At 36.9% G+C, this 18,912-nt stretch overlaps 1 protein-coding gene across 6 annotated transcripts in view; it reads right to left on the bottom strand.

Annotated features, from left to right (window-relative positions):
- Positions 1–18,912, bottom strand: part of ANAPC10 (anaphase promoting complex subunit 10) — a 107,624-nt gene that overhangs the window by 24,730 nt on the left and 63,982 nt on the right. Inside the window, exon 5 of one of the 6 annotated variants that reach the window (XM_058721268.1) lies at positions 7,029–7,075. The exons of the other annotated variants lie outside the window; for them this stretch is intronic. Within the exon in view, the coding sequence (XP_058577251.1) occupies positions 7,043–7,075 (33 nt within the window). The 3' untranslated portion in view covers positions 7,029–7,042. The remainder of the gene's footprint in view (positions 1–7,028; positions 7,076–18,912) is intronic. 6 annotated transcript variants of the gene reach the window in all.

Below are 18,912 nucleotides of genomic sequence, written 5' to 3'. Positions count from 1 at the left end.
TATAAAAGCTTCTATAGAGAAGAACCGATCACATGCAAAGCATCAGGAATCAAAAGTGGTGTTGTATTTCTCAACCTTTACACTGAAAACTATGAGGCAATGGAGAATGTGCTTAAAATTCTGATGAAAAATTATTTCCAAACTAGAATTCCATACCCAGCCAAATCATCCCTCAAGGGTGAGATTAAAATAAACTTTTCAGTCATGCAAGGTTTCAACAATTTTACCTCCCATGTGGAGGATGCATTCCACCGAAAAACGAAGTAAATCAAAAAGATGAAGACCTAGGATGCAGGAAACAAGGGATCTACCAAAAGAGAAGATGAAGGAAATTCCCAGGATGAGGTTGAAGGGATGTCTTAAGCAGATAGCTGTCAGACCGGGTCGTCTGAGAAACAGATACCAAGACATGCATAGAACTTAGAAATTAGAAATGCCAGAAATTTATTAGGGGAAACATCTGTGAGAGAACATGGGGAGGGAGCCGGGGAGGCTGGAAGAACTGTCAGATAGTGATGCAGGTCTGACCCCAGGGGAAGGAGATAGGGAGGGAAGGTTGGAAAGTTGGGTGGACATGTGTTAGACTGCAGTGCAGTTCTAGGGAACGTTCAGCAAGGCCATCAGGGTTCAGCCAAGGTTGCCTGTCAGAGGACTCCAGAGTCCCCAGGAATGAGCTGCTTTCGTACCCCTGCTGTTTCGGTCACTGGCTGGGGGCAGACTGCAGGAGCACATGGGCTCTGCGCAAACATGGAGATGGATTTCAGACAGCAGCAGCTGGGGCCATCAATCAGTTACTCCCCACAGTCAGAGATCTGAGAAGAATATTCTCATGGCCACCTGTGATGACTCTACAATGTGCCACGGTGGCTAGCCTAAACTACATTTCCCAGGATTCCCTTCCTCACATGTTTCTGGTTATGTGAGACACAAGGAATATTTTCATGCACAAGATTTGGAGGGCAGAAGTGAAGCAGCAGCCATTTGGTTTTTTACAAAAACTCGAGTTGAGGTAGGTGCTCTTGTAGATCACACGTGCTGTCACTATCTGCTGGTCCCCCTTACTGTCATCGGCATGCAGCCAGGCATGTAACTGCTCCACCTTCCTCCTGCAGTTCTCGGACTCCTGGGACAGGTGTGTTTACTCCATAATGAAGGGCATCCGCTTCTTCTGCAGGACACTCACATCACAAGGTTGGAGGCAGTGAGAACTGAGGTGGATTCTAATTCATCTAGTTTGTGCTGATGTGTTTCAGCTTCTCTTTGCTCTCCACCACTCTATGTTCATGTTCACTTTTGACTTCCTATGCTGTGAATTTCAAGCTCCAGCATCAGACATGAAAGCAACACCCTTAGAATTTACCCATCTTCCACTGTGTAAGGTAAAATCCCTGTATAAACACCCTATTACATACCTCCACCCACCCTCTCCACACACGTATACACATACGTATATGTGTGTGTGTGTGTGTGTGTGTGTGTATGCTGTATGCACATGTACACACACACATACACACACTCTAGTGCTCTGCTTCTCTGACTGAATTTACACTGACACACTGGCTGAGCTGGAGATCCAGGAGGGATGTCTTCAAGAAAAACGTGGAACCGAGAGAGGACACATGACTGTTTCAAAAGATATTTTAATCATAAAATACCTAGGAATAGATCTAACCAAAGAGGTGGAAAATCTATACACTGAAAACTATAGAAAGTTTATGAAAGAAATTGAAGAAGACTCCAAAAAATGGAAAAAGATTCCATGTTCCTGGATAGGAAGAACGAATATTGTGAACATGCCGATACTACGCAAAGCAATCTACATATTCAACGCAATCCCTATCAAAGTAACACCAGCATTCTCCACGGAGCTAGAACAAACAATCCTAAAATTTGTATGGAACCAGAAAAGACCCCAAATAGCCAAAGCAATCTTGAAAAAGAAAACCAAAGCAGGAGGCATCACAATCCCAGACTTCAAGCTATACTACAAAGCTGTAATCATCAAGACAGTATGGTACTGGCACAAGAACAGAAACTCAGATCAATGGAATAGAATAGAGAACCCAGAAATGGACCCACAAACATATGGCCAACTAATCTTTGACAAAGCAGGAAAGAATATCCAATGGAATAAAGACAGTCTCTTCAGCAAGTGGTGCTGGGAAAACTGGACAGCAACATGCAGAAGAATGAACCTGGACCACTTTCTTACACCATACACAAAAGTAAACTCAAAATGGATGAAAGACCTCCATGTAAGACAGGAAGCCATCAAAATCCTTGAGGAGAAAGCAGGCAAAAACCTCTTTGATCTTGGCCGCAGCAACTTCTTACTCAACACGTCTCTGGAGGCAAGTGACACAAAAGCAAAAATGAACTACTGGGACCTCATCAAAATAAAAAGCTTCTGCACAACGAAGGAAACCATCAGCAAAACTAAAAGGCAAACCGACAGAATGGGAGAATATTTGCAAACGATATATCAGATAAAGGGTTAGTATCCAAAATCTATAAAGAACTTATCAAACTCAACACCCAAAAAACAAATAATTCAGTGAAGAAATGGGCAAAAGACATGAATAGACACTTCTCCAAAGAAGACATCCAGATGGCCAACCGACACATGAAAAAATGCTCCACATCGCTCATCATGAGGCAAATGCAAATCAAAACCACAATGAGATACCACCTTACACCTGTCAGAATGGCTAACATTAACAACTCAGGCAACAACAGATGTTGGCGAGGATGTAGAGAAAGAGATCTCTTTTGCATTGCTGATGGGAATGCAAGCTGGTGCAGCCACTCTGGAAAACAGTATGGAGGTTCCTCACAAAACTAAAAATAGAACTACCCTACAACCCAGCAATTGCACTACTAGGCATTTATCCACGGGATATAAGTGTGCTGTTTCGAAGGGACACATGCACCCCCATGTTTGTAGCAGCACTATCAACAATAGCCAAAGTATTAAAGAGCCCAAATGTCCATCAATGGATGAATTGATAAAGAAGATGTGGTATATATATACAATGGGGTACTACTCAGCAATCCAAAAGAATGAAATCTTGCCATTTGCAACTACGTGGATGGAACTGGAGGGTATTATGGTAAGTGAAATTAGTCAGTCAGAGAAAGACAAATATCTATGACTTCACTCATATGAGGACTTTAAGAGACAAAACAGATGAACATAAGGGAAGGGAAACAAAAAGAATATAAAAACAGGGAGGGGGACAAAGCATAAGAGACTCATAAATATGGAGAACAAACAGAGGGTTACTGGATGGAGTGTGGGAGAGGGGATGGGCTAAATGGGTAAGGGGCCCTAAGGAATCTACCCCTGAAATCATTGTTGCACTACAGGCTAACTAATTTGGATGTAAATTTTAAAAAATAAAAAATAAAATAAAATGTAAAAAGGCATTTTATAGGTCGGCAAGAAAATTCAGGGATATACTGATACTGATAACATTTTAAACATTAAGAAAAAAAGGAGGCAACTATTAATTCCAGAAAAATGAAATGATACATATAAAGGAAATTTAAGCATAGGACATGACATGAATCAGGTATGAACAATACTTATGTGGTCATAATAATGAAAATGTGCATAATCAGCAAATACCATGAAAAGTCACACCAGGAAGATGAAGAGAAGGGAAGTCTATGAGAGAAGAAATAGGATTATAGGGCTAAATCCCAATATTTCATAGTTAAGACACCATTAGATCATGTCTTTAAATACAGATAGGTACCCATACAATCAGAGTTGTATGTATGTAGTATAGAAATCTATGTACACATATTATTTAGAAATATGAAAGCAAGTACATGAAAAAAAGCTAAAATAACTAATAGGATTGCTCCTAAGGAGTGGGATACGAGTGTGGGATAGGGAGATAGGTGCTACTACTATAAATGCTGTCACAATCCTTTCAGACTTTTAACCTATGTACATGTTTCACTATAGTAAAAATACACTTAAACTTCAAAGTTAAACTCAAAAAGGGAAGCGTAAAAAATTCAAAGTTAGGGTAACTGAAAATTAAAGACTAAGACTCATAAGCTGGCAAAAACAAACAAAAAAAATAGAGGCAAAATTTCACAATATCAAGTCTAACCCACTTAGAGTTCCAAAACATGCACTAACTGGGGCAACTGGGAGGCTCAGTAGGTTAAGCACCCAACTTCAGCTCAGATCATGATCTTGTGGTTTGTGGACTTGAGTCCTGAGTCAGGTTCTCTGCTGTCAGCACAGAGTTGGCTTCACATGCTTGGTCTCCCTCTCTCTATGCCCCTTCCCACCCCTCTCTCTAAAATAAATAAACATTAAAAAAAAACAAACAAAAAAACCACGAAAAACAAAAACAGGGTGCCTGGGTGGCTGCGTTGGTTTAGCATCAACTTCAGCTCAGGTCATGATCTCACGGCTCATGAGTTAAAGTCCCACATCGGGCTCTGTGCTGACAGACAGAGCCTCGAGCCTGTTTTGGATACTGTGACTCCCTCTCTCTCTGTCCCTCCCCTGCTCATGCTCTGTCTCTTTCTCTTCCTCTCTTGAAAATAAACAACCAAAGATCCCATGCAGCACTAACCTACTACTAAGGATGCATACATAGGTGGTAAAACTATAAAGAAAGCTAAGAAATTACTATAAAAAAGTTAGCAATACTGGTTACCTTTAAAGAGCAGAGAAAGGATTGTGATAGTGAAGGAAAGAGGTATACTCCCAACTTCTGGGATGCTCATAAGGTTCTATTTCTTACACTAAATAGGTTATATACACATATAAACTGTTTGAGTGTTTTGTAAACTTTGGGGAGGAGGGAGCACTAAGCACATGACTGAAACTCCAGCACACAGTTGTAGAACTTCTCATACTACATATAAAGGTTAGCTTTTTCCTAGTCCTTGTTATTCCAAATGAATTATATAATATGCTGTTAAATGAGCTCTAAAATAAATGAATGTTTATTTCATTTACAAGGATAACATTGATCTTTTATCCCAGAACAAAAATGAAGTAATTTGTATGTACAGCAGATCTGAGAAAACGTTATGCAAATATATACAATTTTGGACTTTTCACATACATGAGTAATTTTTAAGTAAATTAAAAAGTACATTAATTCTATCCCCTAAATCTTACAAGAAGGAAAGGCTAGAGATAGCTTTAAGCACACGTCAGTAATGCATCTAAGCAAACAGGCTGTTTAATGGCCTACCATTTTATTGTAAAGCATTGAAAAACAACGGGAAAAACAAATTTAAGATCCGAAAAAATCACTATAAAATGCTTTTTATAATAATCATTTAACCACCAAGTAAAAAGTTGCTTGTTTAAAAAAATTCCAGTTAAAGAAGGATACATGGAGACCCAATTATTTTTTAAAAAGAACTTTCAGGGGCATCTGGGTGGCTCAGTCAGTTGAGCGTCCGACTCCTGATTTTGGCTTAGGTCATGATCCCAGAGCAGCAATATCAAGCCCTTCATCAGGCTCTGTGCTGCCACTCTCCCCCACTCTTGCTTGCTCTCTCTCTCTCTCTCTCTCTCTCTCAAAATAAAAAAAAATTTTTTTAATTAAACATTCAATTTGGTAATGCATCTTTAAAAAGTCTTTTCACAATCAAGCTGCCTTCAAAAGGACTATTAAAAAGCTAACTAGGGCAAGGCCTATAAGAAGCAGGTGACAAACTCAAGTTACTTTTAATTAAGAGACATCTAAAATTTTCACTGTAAGGGCGTCACAATTATATGATAGCAATGAATAAAAAACAGAATTCTAACTTGTATATAATCATAAATATACTTTCAGGAGATGTGGGGCTCTGAAGCAACTAGAAAGGTAATGGGAAGTATTTAGAAGTGGATGAAAGAGACATTCATTAATTAGGGCTGATTCCAAGTTTTCTGGCCTTATGACTTTTCTTTTTCCATGAGATAATAATAGTTCATAACAACTAACATGTTTGGAACACTTACTCTTTGCCAGGCATTGTTTTAGGAGTTTTACACGTACTGATTTATTCTAGTAATACATGCAACAGTCCTACGACGTACACTATTTTCATTTTCATTCTATACACAAGAAATCTGAGGCACAGAGAAGGCAAACTTCCCAAGGTTCATAGTGAAGTGGCAGTGCAGGAACTCAAACCCCAGCAGATGACTCCCAAGCCCGTTGCTCTTGGATCTTTATCAATCCAAAGTCGTAAATGTATAGCCAATAGTTATGTGTAGTTAAACCCAATTTCAAAAGATTATATGGAAAAGCATAGTGGTGGATGCTTTTACAGCCTAGAAAAACATTACCAGTTTTCAAGGCTTTGCTCCTTTCAACTACCATTTATTGAGCTGCTACCATGTGCCAGGCACTTAACATACATTTATTTTAATCCTTCCGACACCACATCCCTAATTTACAGCTGAGGGACCTAGAGTTCACAGAGAGGTTATATAGTTTGCTGAGGGTCACCTCACTGGTGAAGGAGGAAGCCAGGATTTGAAAGCAATTTCCCTGCCAAAACTGTGAACATCAAAGTAATAAAATAGTCTTAAAATATGTCTGTCTGGAATAAAAATAAAACAAGAATATATTCTGAGATGAGTACAAGTGAATAAATATTGGCAATTCAGAAAGCTACAATACCGTATATTCTTTAAAGAGATGTGGAACTATACTGGGGAGAAAATAGGAAAATACCTCAAGTGTGTGAAAAGTCCCACAATATTCACTGTTTTCTATTAGTGATAGTACCTAGAAGTAAAGCACGACAATGGGAACAAATGAAATTCTGGTTACAGGTCTAGGCAAAGGTCAAAACCCATGATACATCCCCGGTTACATTAATAATTACAATGTAAACATCTCTAGTATTCTCAATAACAGGTTTCAAAACAGCTGAAGTAGCTCGCCCACACATATAAATTTTGTCTGCCAGATCTGTGATTTCCATTGATCTCATAATTCACATATATAATAGATTTTGTTTATGGAAGTATTTTAAAAACTCAAAAAACTCACCTTATAATTTATTTTCAAAAGTGTTTATCCAAATCTGGAATATCTGTCTAGAATAGTTCAGGTGGAGTTGTACAAAATGAATATTTTGGAGCAAGAAGTAATGAATTTTATTTTATATAGATTTTAAAAGCTCTGAAGTAACTATATAACTTATTGCTTAAATACTATGAAATTTGATGGGGCGCCTGGGTGGCGCAGTCGGTTAAGCGTCCGACTTCAGCCAGGTCACGATCTCACGGCCTGTGAGTTCGAGCCCCGCGTCAGGCCCTGGGCTGATGGCTCGGAGCCTGGAGCCTGTTTCCGATTCTGTGTCTCCCTCTCTCTCTGCCCCTCCCCCGTTCATGCTCTGTCTCTCTCTGTCCCAAAAAATAAATAAAAAGCGTTGAAAAAAAAAATTAAAAAAAAAAAATACTATGAAATTTGACTTCATCTTGATGTGAATTACTACAATTTTAAGAAAAATGTTAACTTGTTTCCTAAAACTGCAATCAGTGACAACTGAGTAGAAAAAGCAAAGCCATTTTTGTTCTATTCACATGCACCAACAAACAGCCCAGTGGGGAAATGGCAGTGTGCCAGGTTGCCTTGTGAGCAATTAGGCTTCGTGGCAATCAGGAGACTCAGGAGTCTTAGGCCCTTAGAAAACTAGTATGTTAAGGATGTGGTGCTTTCACTTCACTTTCCGAGAAACGTATGCGAGATATATCTTGTGTAGAGGACAATTTCTTCCATCTTCAGGACTGAAAGGTTAAGACAACTAGTAAGAAGCGAATTGGGGAAAACATGAGAGATTAGTCAGAATCATTGCCTACTGGACCTTATGACTAAATGTAATAACTGGTCCCAGGTAGACAGTAAATTCATCCTAATAATCAGAAGTAACGATAACTAAAAGATTCTCGGGATTGTTATGAAATGCACTTATAAGTGCATTTTAATTGGTCAAGAAATTCAGAATGGAATTCACAGGCAAACAAACTGAAATTATCTATGAAAAAGGGTTGAAATGGGTAAAAACCCAATATCAGCAGAGATGTGTGTATTTACTCTTATTAACCGGTACATGAAAAGTTTCAAAGAAAAAAAAAACGAACGATTCAGATATACCTTACAGGAGATTGTGGGCATCAACTTCCATTTAATGAAACTTAAAAAAAAATTTTTTTTAAGGTTTATTTATTTTTGAGGGAGAGAGAGACAGAGAGCAAGTGGGGGAAGGGCAAAGAGAGAGAGGGAGACACAGAATCCGAAACAGGCTCCAGACTCTGAGACGTCAGCACGGAGCCCAATGTAGGGCTCAAACCCACGAACCATGAGCTCATGACCTGAGCCGAAGTTGGAACTTAACCGACTGAGCCACCCAGGTGCCCCACCATCTAACTAAATCAAAGCCAAAGTTCCCCATTATCTGGTAAATGCTTTTTCTTTTTGATGTTTTATGAGTCTGAATGAAAGGCAGAGACTGCGAATACACTGGACCCCATTTTGTAAGTTTGCGGTCTGTGCCTAATATGACACCCTGAAGCATAATAAGAATAAAAATGAATGAAGTGAATGCGATTAGAAATGAAAACAATCAATGTAAGGATCCATAAGTATACTTTCTAATATATTTCTTGGTTACAATAATTATGTAGGGTCATTTGAAAACTTTTACTAATATTGTCAAAAAGCCACCATATTTGAGTATCTGAATTTCAAGTAGGATACAGGACAAATTTACGATACTTTTACAGTCATCAAGCCAAGACACACTTCACTTTATAAATAAAATAGATTTTAAAGGGCAAAAGTCAACATTCAAATTAATCCTTCTTTATATCAAAGGCTCATTATTTCTCACCTTTAATATTTTATAATTTCATTTAAAGTTTTTCATTATTTTGTAGCACATAAACATACAAGGCTTTTCTCTACTTCTTGATGTGCCTGTGACGATCATGTAATACACATCTATAACAACTTATTCTATAAACAGAAATCCTTACAAATTTAAAATGTAAAGACCAACTAATGTTTCACTACACTCAGAAAACACAGAGTCTTTATTCCAAGAGGAACTTTTACTAAAAAAATGATGTGTGAACAGCAGACACTGATGTTCACACAAGCATACTACAGACAACCCAGCAGGCGGTTTTCTGTTTTTTTTGGATTATGCTCTGGAGGTGCTGGCACAATGGAATTTCAATACCATAATTGCTTATTTCTCTGTGTATCTTTAAAATAACAGGTAAAGAAAAAAAATCAACTACAAAAATAACAAAACAAAAATGTTTTTAATTCTTCTTTTCAAAGGATGTAATTTATAACCATTACACAAATAGAGAAGAAGCACAAAAGGGGGAAAAAAGAAATAAAGTAATGTTCCAAAGGTTCAGTTTACAAGGACCTCACACTAAGTTTTTTTTTTTTTCTCTTCTCTGCAACTCTTACTAGAAACAGTATTATTTGCTAAAAATGCACTAGCTGCCAAGAGCCATGGTCCATCTAAAGCAAAATGCTTAAGATGGAAACAGAGTGTTAATACAGAAAAAAGAGCAAGATTCAGTATACAAATTTCTGTAAAACCTATTTAAAAAAAGAATAAGATGAAGTTTTGATTTTGGTATCTTTTTGACTAAAAAATAACTGTGGTCATAGATAAAATATTAAAACATATAGTACTTTATTACAACAAAAAGATATAATCAAATTTCAAACTTTCTAATTAAACCTTTTTTCTGTAAGTTATTGGGAATTCAACACTAGTCTTGGTTCACATGATAGAACAATGGGAAAATTTTCCGAATGGTTGAACACTAACCCTGACAAGTGTGGAGAGCCAACTACAATACATTATATGGTAGCATAACCTGCCACCCACGTTGCTGAGAGAACAGCTTTCAAACACATGCACTGAGCTGTAAAACCACAAAATCCCTTATTACACATTGTTTCATACTCTAGGTGAAATATACCATCAATTCTTTCCATTATAAATCTTTTTTTATTACTATTTTTTGAAGCCCATTTAACAATCTGACTGTCTTTTTCTTACAATGTAAAAGATGCCTTTGTAAAAAGTAAAATGCAACAGGAATGTCATCACCCTACTACAATATTTCAATGAAGGCTGATATCTGCTGCTCAATTTCTCATAGCTTATTCTGGGGATCCATTTACCTAAAATGCATTTTAAGCTAATGTTCTTTTTGTATTTCCTTTAAAGACCAAGCCTATTGATACTGGTTCACTAAGTTTCTTAGAGCATTTGAAAATATTTACTTTAAGGAAAACTGATCTATTGCTTTGGGGGTTCTTTAATAAAATACATGATTTTCGTCATTACTAAAAAAAGAGAGTGAGAGAGAGAATTAAAAGCAAATAGTCAAAATTTGTCATGGAGTGAATGTTTCCTCTCTCTGTCTCTTCCCAACATTCCTCCTTCCCCCACCCTGGCGCAAATCCAAACCTATACCAAAAAACAAACAAACAAACAAATCCATTTTAGAGTCAAAGATATAATGGTACCCTGACAATATATGTCTTACATTGGTATAACATGTAAATGAAGCAAGACTGCAGGATGACAAACATGTTTTATCCTCATTACAGCACTGCTTTGTCAAAGATGTGTTCTTACCTTCCAGAAAAGAGCTCACTGCAATAATGGCTATCAAATCTGTACAAAAGGGCTTGATTTACAGACTGGGAAGGGTGAAAAACAAAACAAAACTTAGACGCTACTTTTACAGAGATTCAAAGACACTACTACTTTGTAGAGATTCAAGATAGCTAAATCATTTCTAAAACTATGTGTGTCTAACAACTGGCCTGTTTCATTTCTTTCCAAAATTCTCCCTCCTATCCTTTACATTTCATTCCCCCCAATTCCTGCCCACCATGACCCCCCTCCAGCCACAGTCTGCTAACTGAATCACAGCGTTCCAGGACAGGACATAACAGTTTCTTCTGGGGTTTTCATTTGCAGTGTTGTTGGCAAAGAGAACCCTATTTGTAAGTGTTCTATTATACTAGCAAGGTCAATTAGTCCTGTGAACTCCTGGTCTTTCTGCCTGATAGCTTGGTGGATTATTCAAGTGGGACTGTTCATAACCCATAACTGAATGCAGCCAATTAACCTCAGAAACATAACAATACTAGTATCTAATGGGATTTTAAGCTTATCTTAACAACATACCACAGTAATGTCATTTTTCCCACATTGGTGGAATATTATTTGATGGAAACTCTACATTCTCCCCAAATTCAATTAATTTGTAAGTTACAATATACAAATTATATAGAGTAATTAAAAAAAGTTTAAACAGCTTTATTGCTATATAATTCACATACCATACAATTCACCCATTTAAGTCTATTTATTTATTTTGTGAGAGAGACAGATAGGCAGCGCACACCCATGAGCTAGGGAGGGGCAGAGAGGATGCAGAGAGAGAATCCCAAGCAGGCCCCATGCTGTCAGCATGGAGCCCAACAGGGAGCTCGAACCGATGAACTATGAGATCATGACCTGAGCCAAAATCAAGAGGTGGACTCATGCTCAACCACCTGAGCCACCCAGGCATCCCACAATTCACTCATTTAAAGTGTACAATCCAATGTGCATCTATCACCACAATTCTTTTGTTTGTTTGTTTCAAGTTTTTATTTAAATTCTAGTTAGTTTACATATAGTATAACATTGGTTTCAGGAGTAGAATTCAGTGATTCATCACTTACACGCAACACCCAATATTCATCTTATACCCGCCACCCATCTAGCCCATCCCCGACCCATTTCCCTCCACCAACCCTCAGTTTGTTCTCTATAGTTAACAGTCTCTTATGGTTTGGGGCGCCTGGGTGGCTCTGTCGGCTGAGGGTTCAGCTTTGGCTCGGGTCATGATCTCACGAACCATGAGCTCGAGCTCCACGTCGGGCTCTGTGCTGACAACTCAGAGTCTGGAGCCTGTTTCAGATTTTGTGTCTCCCTCTCTCTATGCCCCTCCCCTGCTCGTGCTTTGTTTCTCTCTCTCAAAAATAAATAATATTAAAAAGAATTAAAAAAAAAATGAGTCTCTTGTGGTTTGCCAAATTACATAATTTCTGTTACAAGAAAGTTCACCATAAAGATGTTGAAGCTTTTAAAAAATAATCAAAATAAAAAATAATAATCCTCCATTATGCCTATATTTGCTTCTATAGTTCATACAACTAAATTTATATAACTAAATAAAGAATAGGAGAATCCTTTATTTTTCTAAATATTTATTTTGAGAGGGAAAGAGAGAGGATGAGCAGGGGAGGGGAAGAGAAGAGGGAGAGAGAATACCACTTCACACTTAGATCTGCTGACAGCACAGAGCCCACTGAAGGGCTCAAACACACCAGCTATGAGATCATGACCTGAACCAAAATCAAGAATCATTCACTTAACTGACTGAGCCACCCAGGCACCCCAAGACTCTTTTATTGTGCAATATTCACTGCTCCTATCAAGATTTCTCCCAAGATGCAAAAAAACACTACTACTCTCTCAGAAGCTATGTGGAAATTAATTTGCATTATACTTCAAATATTCAAAAAGTCTTTAGTTGTCAAATATTATTTAATTTTTAAAACAACAAAAGAGAGTTTGCATTATTTGAGTGCTTACTATGTGGCATGAAATATGAATCCATACTTTGCAAACTATCTTAATCATCTCAGGAATCCAATGAAAAAGGCATTTCCCTCCCTATTCTATGTATGAGGAACCTGAGTCTTCAAAGGTGCTAAATATGTTCCCAAGTTTCACACAGCTAATAAGTTGCAAAAATAAGGGATGTAAAACCAGATCAGTCTAGTTTGCCAAATTGTAGTCTTTCAACATCACTTGGCCTAAAAATTATGAGATAACACTGAGTCATCTCCCAGGATCACCTGTATTGCCAATCTTCAAAACCACCATATAAAAGAATGATATCTAATTATAACTGAGTAACAACCAGAAAGAAATGAATGAATGGATGAATGGATGAATGAATGAATGAATGAATGAATAAGGGTGTTTTGATATCCATATAATCATATCAACACTAAAGTTTTACTAAAGGCAAGACAGTATTTTTTTTCATATCACTTCCAATCCAAATGCACTGTCACATATATGAATGGACATGCGATCTTCCACACACAGACCAGTATAACTACCTGCCCACATACATGCAACACACAAAGTCATCCAAACTGTCACACCTAATACTCCGATTTCTAAGCCAAAAGTATTTTCTGTTATGCCAGGTCACACGAAGTGAAAAGCTGCCTTAATACTGCAGGTATCAAGATATCAGATTTCTTTTCAAAGAAGGATTTTTAAAATAAGCTGAATAACTTTTTCATACAGTAATGTTTTTTAAAACTATTTGGTCTAGTAAGGCTACTTAACATATATTCTAGCAAAAATCATACTGTGATTACCTCTGTTTTTGCTTTACCAATTTCAAACAGAAATAACTTGTTCAATCATTAGGCCAAACTGTCCTAAAAGCAAATGCCTATTAACAGGAGCACAGCCTGTGTGCATTCCCAAAACTCAATCACTATTCCCAACTTCCCTGCTATGGGAGCTTTCAGATTGGCCAGAGTTGACTCTCAGGGCTTCACTCACTGCTTAGTGGAAATATTTGTAAAAATATTTGTGCAATTAGGATAAACAGAGCTTTTATGAAAATACTGGCTTAGCTAAAAGTAATGACAGTTAAGATGTGCATAAATGGCATTTTTAAATGTCCATTTATTCCCCCCTACTCTATAAGTTTATTATGATAAATGTTGCATCAGTTTGAAAGAATATATTCTGCAAAGAAAGTAGAAGGGCTGAGAAGTAGAATTCAGAGTCCTCAATATTAAGTCAGCTTTGCTTACTTTTTAAATAAATCAAATAAAAATAAATTGTGTTCTATAAACAGAAAAAAATTTCAATAACAGAGTGCAAAATCAAAGGATGTATCCAAGTTAGTAAACTATTGCCTTAATTAGTAAAGAAAGATCTAATATATTGACGCAGTGGATCAACATGTGATCCAACAGATCTTATACTATTAACTAGATCATATCAGGAAAATTAAAATTGCTAAACCATTTATTCCCTTTTAAAAGGCACATAATACCAATGCCACTGATGCTATAGTTTCAAAGAACTGAATCTGTAATGGAAATCTCATTAAAATAAAAAACAAAAACTAGAAAACCTGCATGGGACATATGCTCTATCCAATTCTGGACAACTGATTTTGAAATGCAAAATATCAACCTTAATTAAAAAAGAAAAAAAACAGCTCACACAGTAAAGAACTGAATCCAAGACGACTTACCTACTCTCTGTTATTAGAGCATGCCTTAAAAAAGAGAAGACATTTATCCAGCATTTTCCAACCTTGTGCAATCATGTATGAGTAAGGATAAAGCGGCCATTATAAAACTGAAGTGAAAAACATATATGGAGGGGCCCCTGGGTAGCTCAGTCGGTTAAGTGTCCGACTCTTGATTTTGGCTCAGGTCATAATCTCGCGGTTTTTGAGTTTGAGCACCACATTGGGCTCTGTGCTGACAGGGTGGAGCCTGCTTGGGATTCTCTCTCTCCCTGTCTCTCCACCCCTCCCCCACTCATATTTCCTCTCTCTCTCTCTCTCTCTCTCTCTCTCTCAAAATAAATAAAGTGAAAAAAAGATATATAGAAGGATATAAATTTACATTGACTGAAAAAACAATGTATTTGGTATGTTGCAGATGTTTTTACACAGCTTAATCTCATTTAATCTTAACAACCACCCAAACAAAATAGGTATTGTGATTCTTATTTTTTAAAGTAAACAGAGAAAGAACAGAGAAAGTGCCCTATATCACAAAATAGAGAAGTAATAGTACCAAGATTGCAACTCTGACTACAAAACCTATGATTAAAGCAGCATGTGGCAAAGACAATCTAGAAACATATTCCTTCCTCTGGCGTAGGCCTCATCCTTCTGTCCCATTTTGAGTACAATATTTAAAATCCAGATTGCAGATTATGAAACAGCCTGGGTTTTTGCACCCCCCCCACCAAAAAGCCAAGGTTAGAGAACTCTGCGTTCAATGGCGAGTACAATATGACTCTGGGGGAATAGCAGCAAGTTTCAAATAACTACAAATTCAGGTTAAATGGAGTTCAGTGAGTCATGATAATTCCATGCCACTGATAATCCTGATCTTAGTCAAGAGAATTTTCAAATTTGAATTCCATACTTGCCTTAGACAATTCTCTTTCAACACAAGGCAACTCTTCATACAAGGTAAGTATTTTAAAGCAGGGAACACCTCTCAGTGCCTTTCACTAATTTTCTACAGAGAAATAGTAAAATTTTTAAATAGATAAAGCTAACGCTCAACAACCAGATTTTACAAACTAGCTGAGAATAATTTTGAGGGTTTTTTTTTTAATCCTTTTATTATCTTAAATGTGAAGCAGCTACCTAAAATGCTAAGGTAGATGAGTGAAAACAGATTTCTTTTCATTCCTCAGTTTGTTCTCATTCCTTGAAGTACCTTCCTTATCATACTTAACTTGAGCTTATTACCTTTGGGCCATGATAAGAGGTAAGTTATGAGTCTCCTGGATTCTCCCTAGTAAATTACATTTCCTTTTATCATGATCTCTAAGAGCACATGCTTATACCAGAAAATGGGGGTGCTACGGTAGAATCAGTTTAAAAACTAATCTGCCTTGGATCCTTTCCTTCAGGAAAGCTAAAACAAATCCCCCCCCCACACACACACACACACTATCTTTAAAGTAAATACAAGGGCCACTGCATAAACAACAACAAATTGCACAAATGTTAACTAAACACCTATGCGCCAAGTACTTAGGCTTGAGGGGTATCAAGACAGATACTATCCTTGTGCTAGTGGAAGCTATCAAAGATTTATGGCAGTTCATAAGAAATATGCCATACTAAAATCAACAACACAAGAAACAACAGGTGTTGGCAAGGATGTGGAGAAAGAGGAGCCCTCTTGCACTGTTGGTGGGAAAGCAAACTGATGCAGCCACTCCACAAAAGCGTATGGAGTTTTCCTCAATAAAAAGTTAAAAATATGTGATGAGCACCAGATATTGTATGGAAGTGTTGAATCACTGAATTGTACACCTGAAACTAATATCTGTATGTTAACTAACTGGAATTTAAATTAACACTTTAAAAAAATTGGGGCGCCTGGGTTGCTCAGTCGGTTGAGCGTCCGACTTCGGCTCAGGGCATGATGTTATGCTCTGTGAGCTCGAGCCCCGCGTCGGGCTCCGTGCTGACAGCTCAGAGCCTGGAGCCTGTTTCGGATTCTGTGTCTGCCCCTCCCCTGCTCATCATGCTCTCTCTCTGTCTCAAAAAAAAAAAATTTTTTTTTTTTTTAAATTGAAAGAAGATGTTACTTGTCAGAAGGAAAAAAAGTTAAAAACAGAACTACCTTACAACCCAGCTATACTATTAGTATCCAAGAAATACTATTAGGTAATTCCCCAAAGAATACAAAAATACTAATCAAAGGGATATATACACTCTGATATTTACAGCAGCATTATCTATAGCCAAATTATGGAAATAGCCCAAATGTCCACTGACTGATGAATGGATAAAGAAGATATGGTGTGTATGTGTGTGTGTGTACATATACATTATATGTATAGTACACACACACACACACACACACACACACACACACACACAGAGGAATATTACTCAGCCATAAAAAAGAATGAAATCTTGCCATCTGCAACTACCATGGATGGACGTAGAGGGTATTATGCTAAGTGAAATAAAGGCAGGCAGAGAAAGACAAACACAGTATGATTTTACTCATATGTGGAACTTAAGAAACAAAACAAATGAGCAAAGGAGGGGGGAGAGACAGAGAGAGACAGAGAGAGAGGGAGGCAAAGAAACAGACTCTTAACTATACTCTTAACTACAGAGAACAAACTGATGGTTACCAGAGGGAGGTGGGTGAGGGATGGGTTAAATAGGTGATAAGGAACAAGGAGTGCACTCTTTGTGATGAGCACCAGGTGATGTATGGAAGTGTTGAATCACTTCACTGTACAGCTTAAATTAACATTACACTGTATATTAACTGGAATTTAAATAAAAACTAAAAAAAATATATTCCATAAAATTACTAAATAAATGGCAGAAGGGTAAGTTTAGTGCATAAAAATATATATACAATTATTAAGTAGGTTACAAATTTGGCTCCATGGTTCCTGGCAGCCAAAGCAAAGTGGGTATCATTACTGGTTGTGACATGGTATAGAGGCTCTTCTACTTATAAACAGATTAGTTTCCAAAGAGCTATCATAAGTCGATTTAATCACATATGCAAATTTTTAACTACAAAAGCAACTGCTGATATCATCTACTGGTGACTAACAGAGTTGCCATACTTTGTCCCCCAATCACTGCTCCCTCACAACTGGTAGGTTTTTCATATCTACCAAAGTCCCTATGCTGAAGGGTCTTGAGCAGAAGAACCTGTGTGTATGTATAGTAACAACCCAAATGCCTTCCTGAATTCAGATCTGAAGGAAATTTTTACTCTGGATCTGTATTAAAAGGCCACTCTGAGATATAGTGGACTACATCCTTGACAATGTTCCTAACAGAATTACAATAATAACTTTTCTTATTTCCTAGATGTCTCAATGTAGGCCTATGGATTACCACTAAAGAGAACTTCTATAAAAGCAATTTTATAAAATAATGTAGCCAAAATATAATATTTATAATAGCTAAAGAAATGCATGTCTTTCAAGCGGCTCCTAATAAGAAAGAAAGAGAGAAAGAAAGAAAGAAAGAAAGAAAGAAAGAAAGAAAGAAAGAAGAAAGAGAAAAGAAAAGGAAAGAAAAGAGGAAATTCAACTCTTGCAGGAACAGTCTAAAGATCTAAGAATGAGCTTTTAAGACCATTGGCATCACACTCATTGCTTACACAAGTTTTGTGTGTAACACCACTTTACTGTAATTCATAAAATAGGGAAATAAAGCTTTCAGATTAAGTTTTGAGGTTTTAGTAATTATATCTAAAATAAGTATAGTAGTTAGTGGACAATGAAAACAGATACAATTCTTTTGAAAGGGGCTATTTATTTTTCTCATGAATCTCAAAGAAACTGCAATTAGAGGAATAAGTCAAAGGCCACAGTTATTATTGTATAGGGCATGTGTAAAAAGAGACACACTATGTAAACAACATATATTGATTGGCTAGATTCACTACAATTAAGTGAGATGAGAGAAAAAGCAAAAATAGGACCTTGAAGGATAATATACTCTGCCTGAAAAACTTGATTTACTCTAAACACACTACTACTAAATAATCAGAGTACCTTTTCCTCAACTTCAGAGGAGTTTACTGAATCTAAATACTTAGGTTACCTCATATAAAACTGAAATTCAGTTAAGTTAAAGAATATAAGATTATTTTAACAGGGATTCTTTTTTTTTAAATTAGAGTAAAATAATACTTTTTAGTCTAAACATTTTACAGGATCAGAATCTGTATTTTCAAAGTTGCTTTCTAAATACAGATAAAATGGATACGTAATATACGAAAATTGTTATCGGTTAGAAGCTTCTGTTATAATTATTTTATTGATTTCTGTTATAAAATTGGAAATGTATTCCTACGTAAAAAATATTAAGGTACTCATTATTATGAAATCTCATTTGTTTTGCAGCAAGTACGCAGTCTTAGAGAAGCAGGGGAAACAAAAGTTGCCAGCATTTTATAATTGTCTCATATGAGCTCAACATGCCAGTCAAATCCTATGAAAATCTGTTACCCTGAGTGGTGGGGAAAAAGATAGATAGTATATTATATATTTTCT

Source organism: Neofelis nebulosa, chromosome 3, assembly GCF_028018385.1.
Source record: "Neofelis nebulosa isolate mNeoNeb1 chromosome 3, mNeoNeb1.pri, whole genome shotgun sequence".
NCBI lineage: Eukaryota > Metazoa > Chordata > Mammalia > Carnivora > Felidae > Neofelis > Neofelis nebulosa.
Note: the sequence above shows the minus strand (reverse complement) of the source record. Positions and strands in the feature narration are given on the sequence as shown.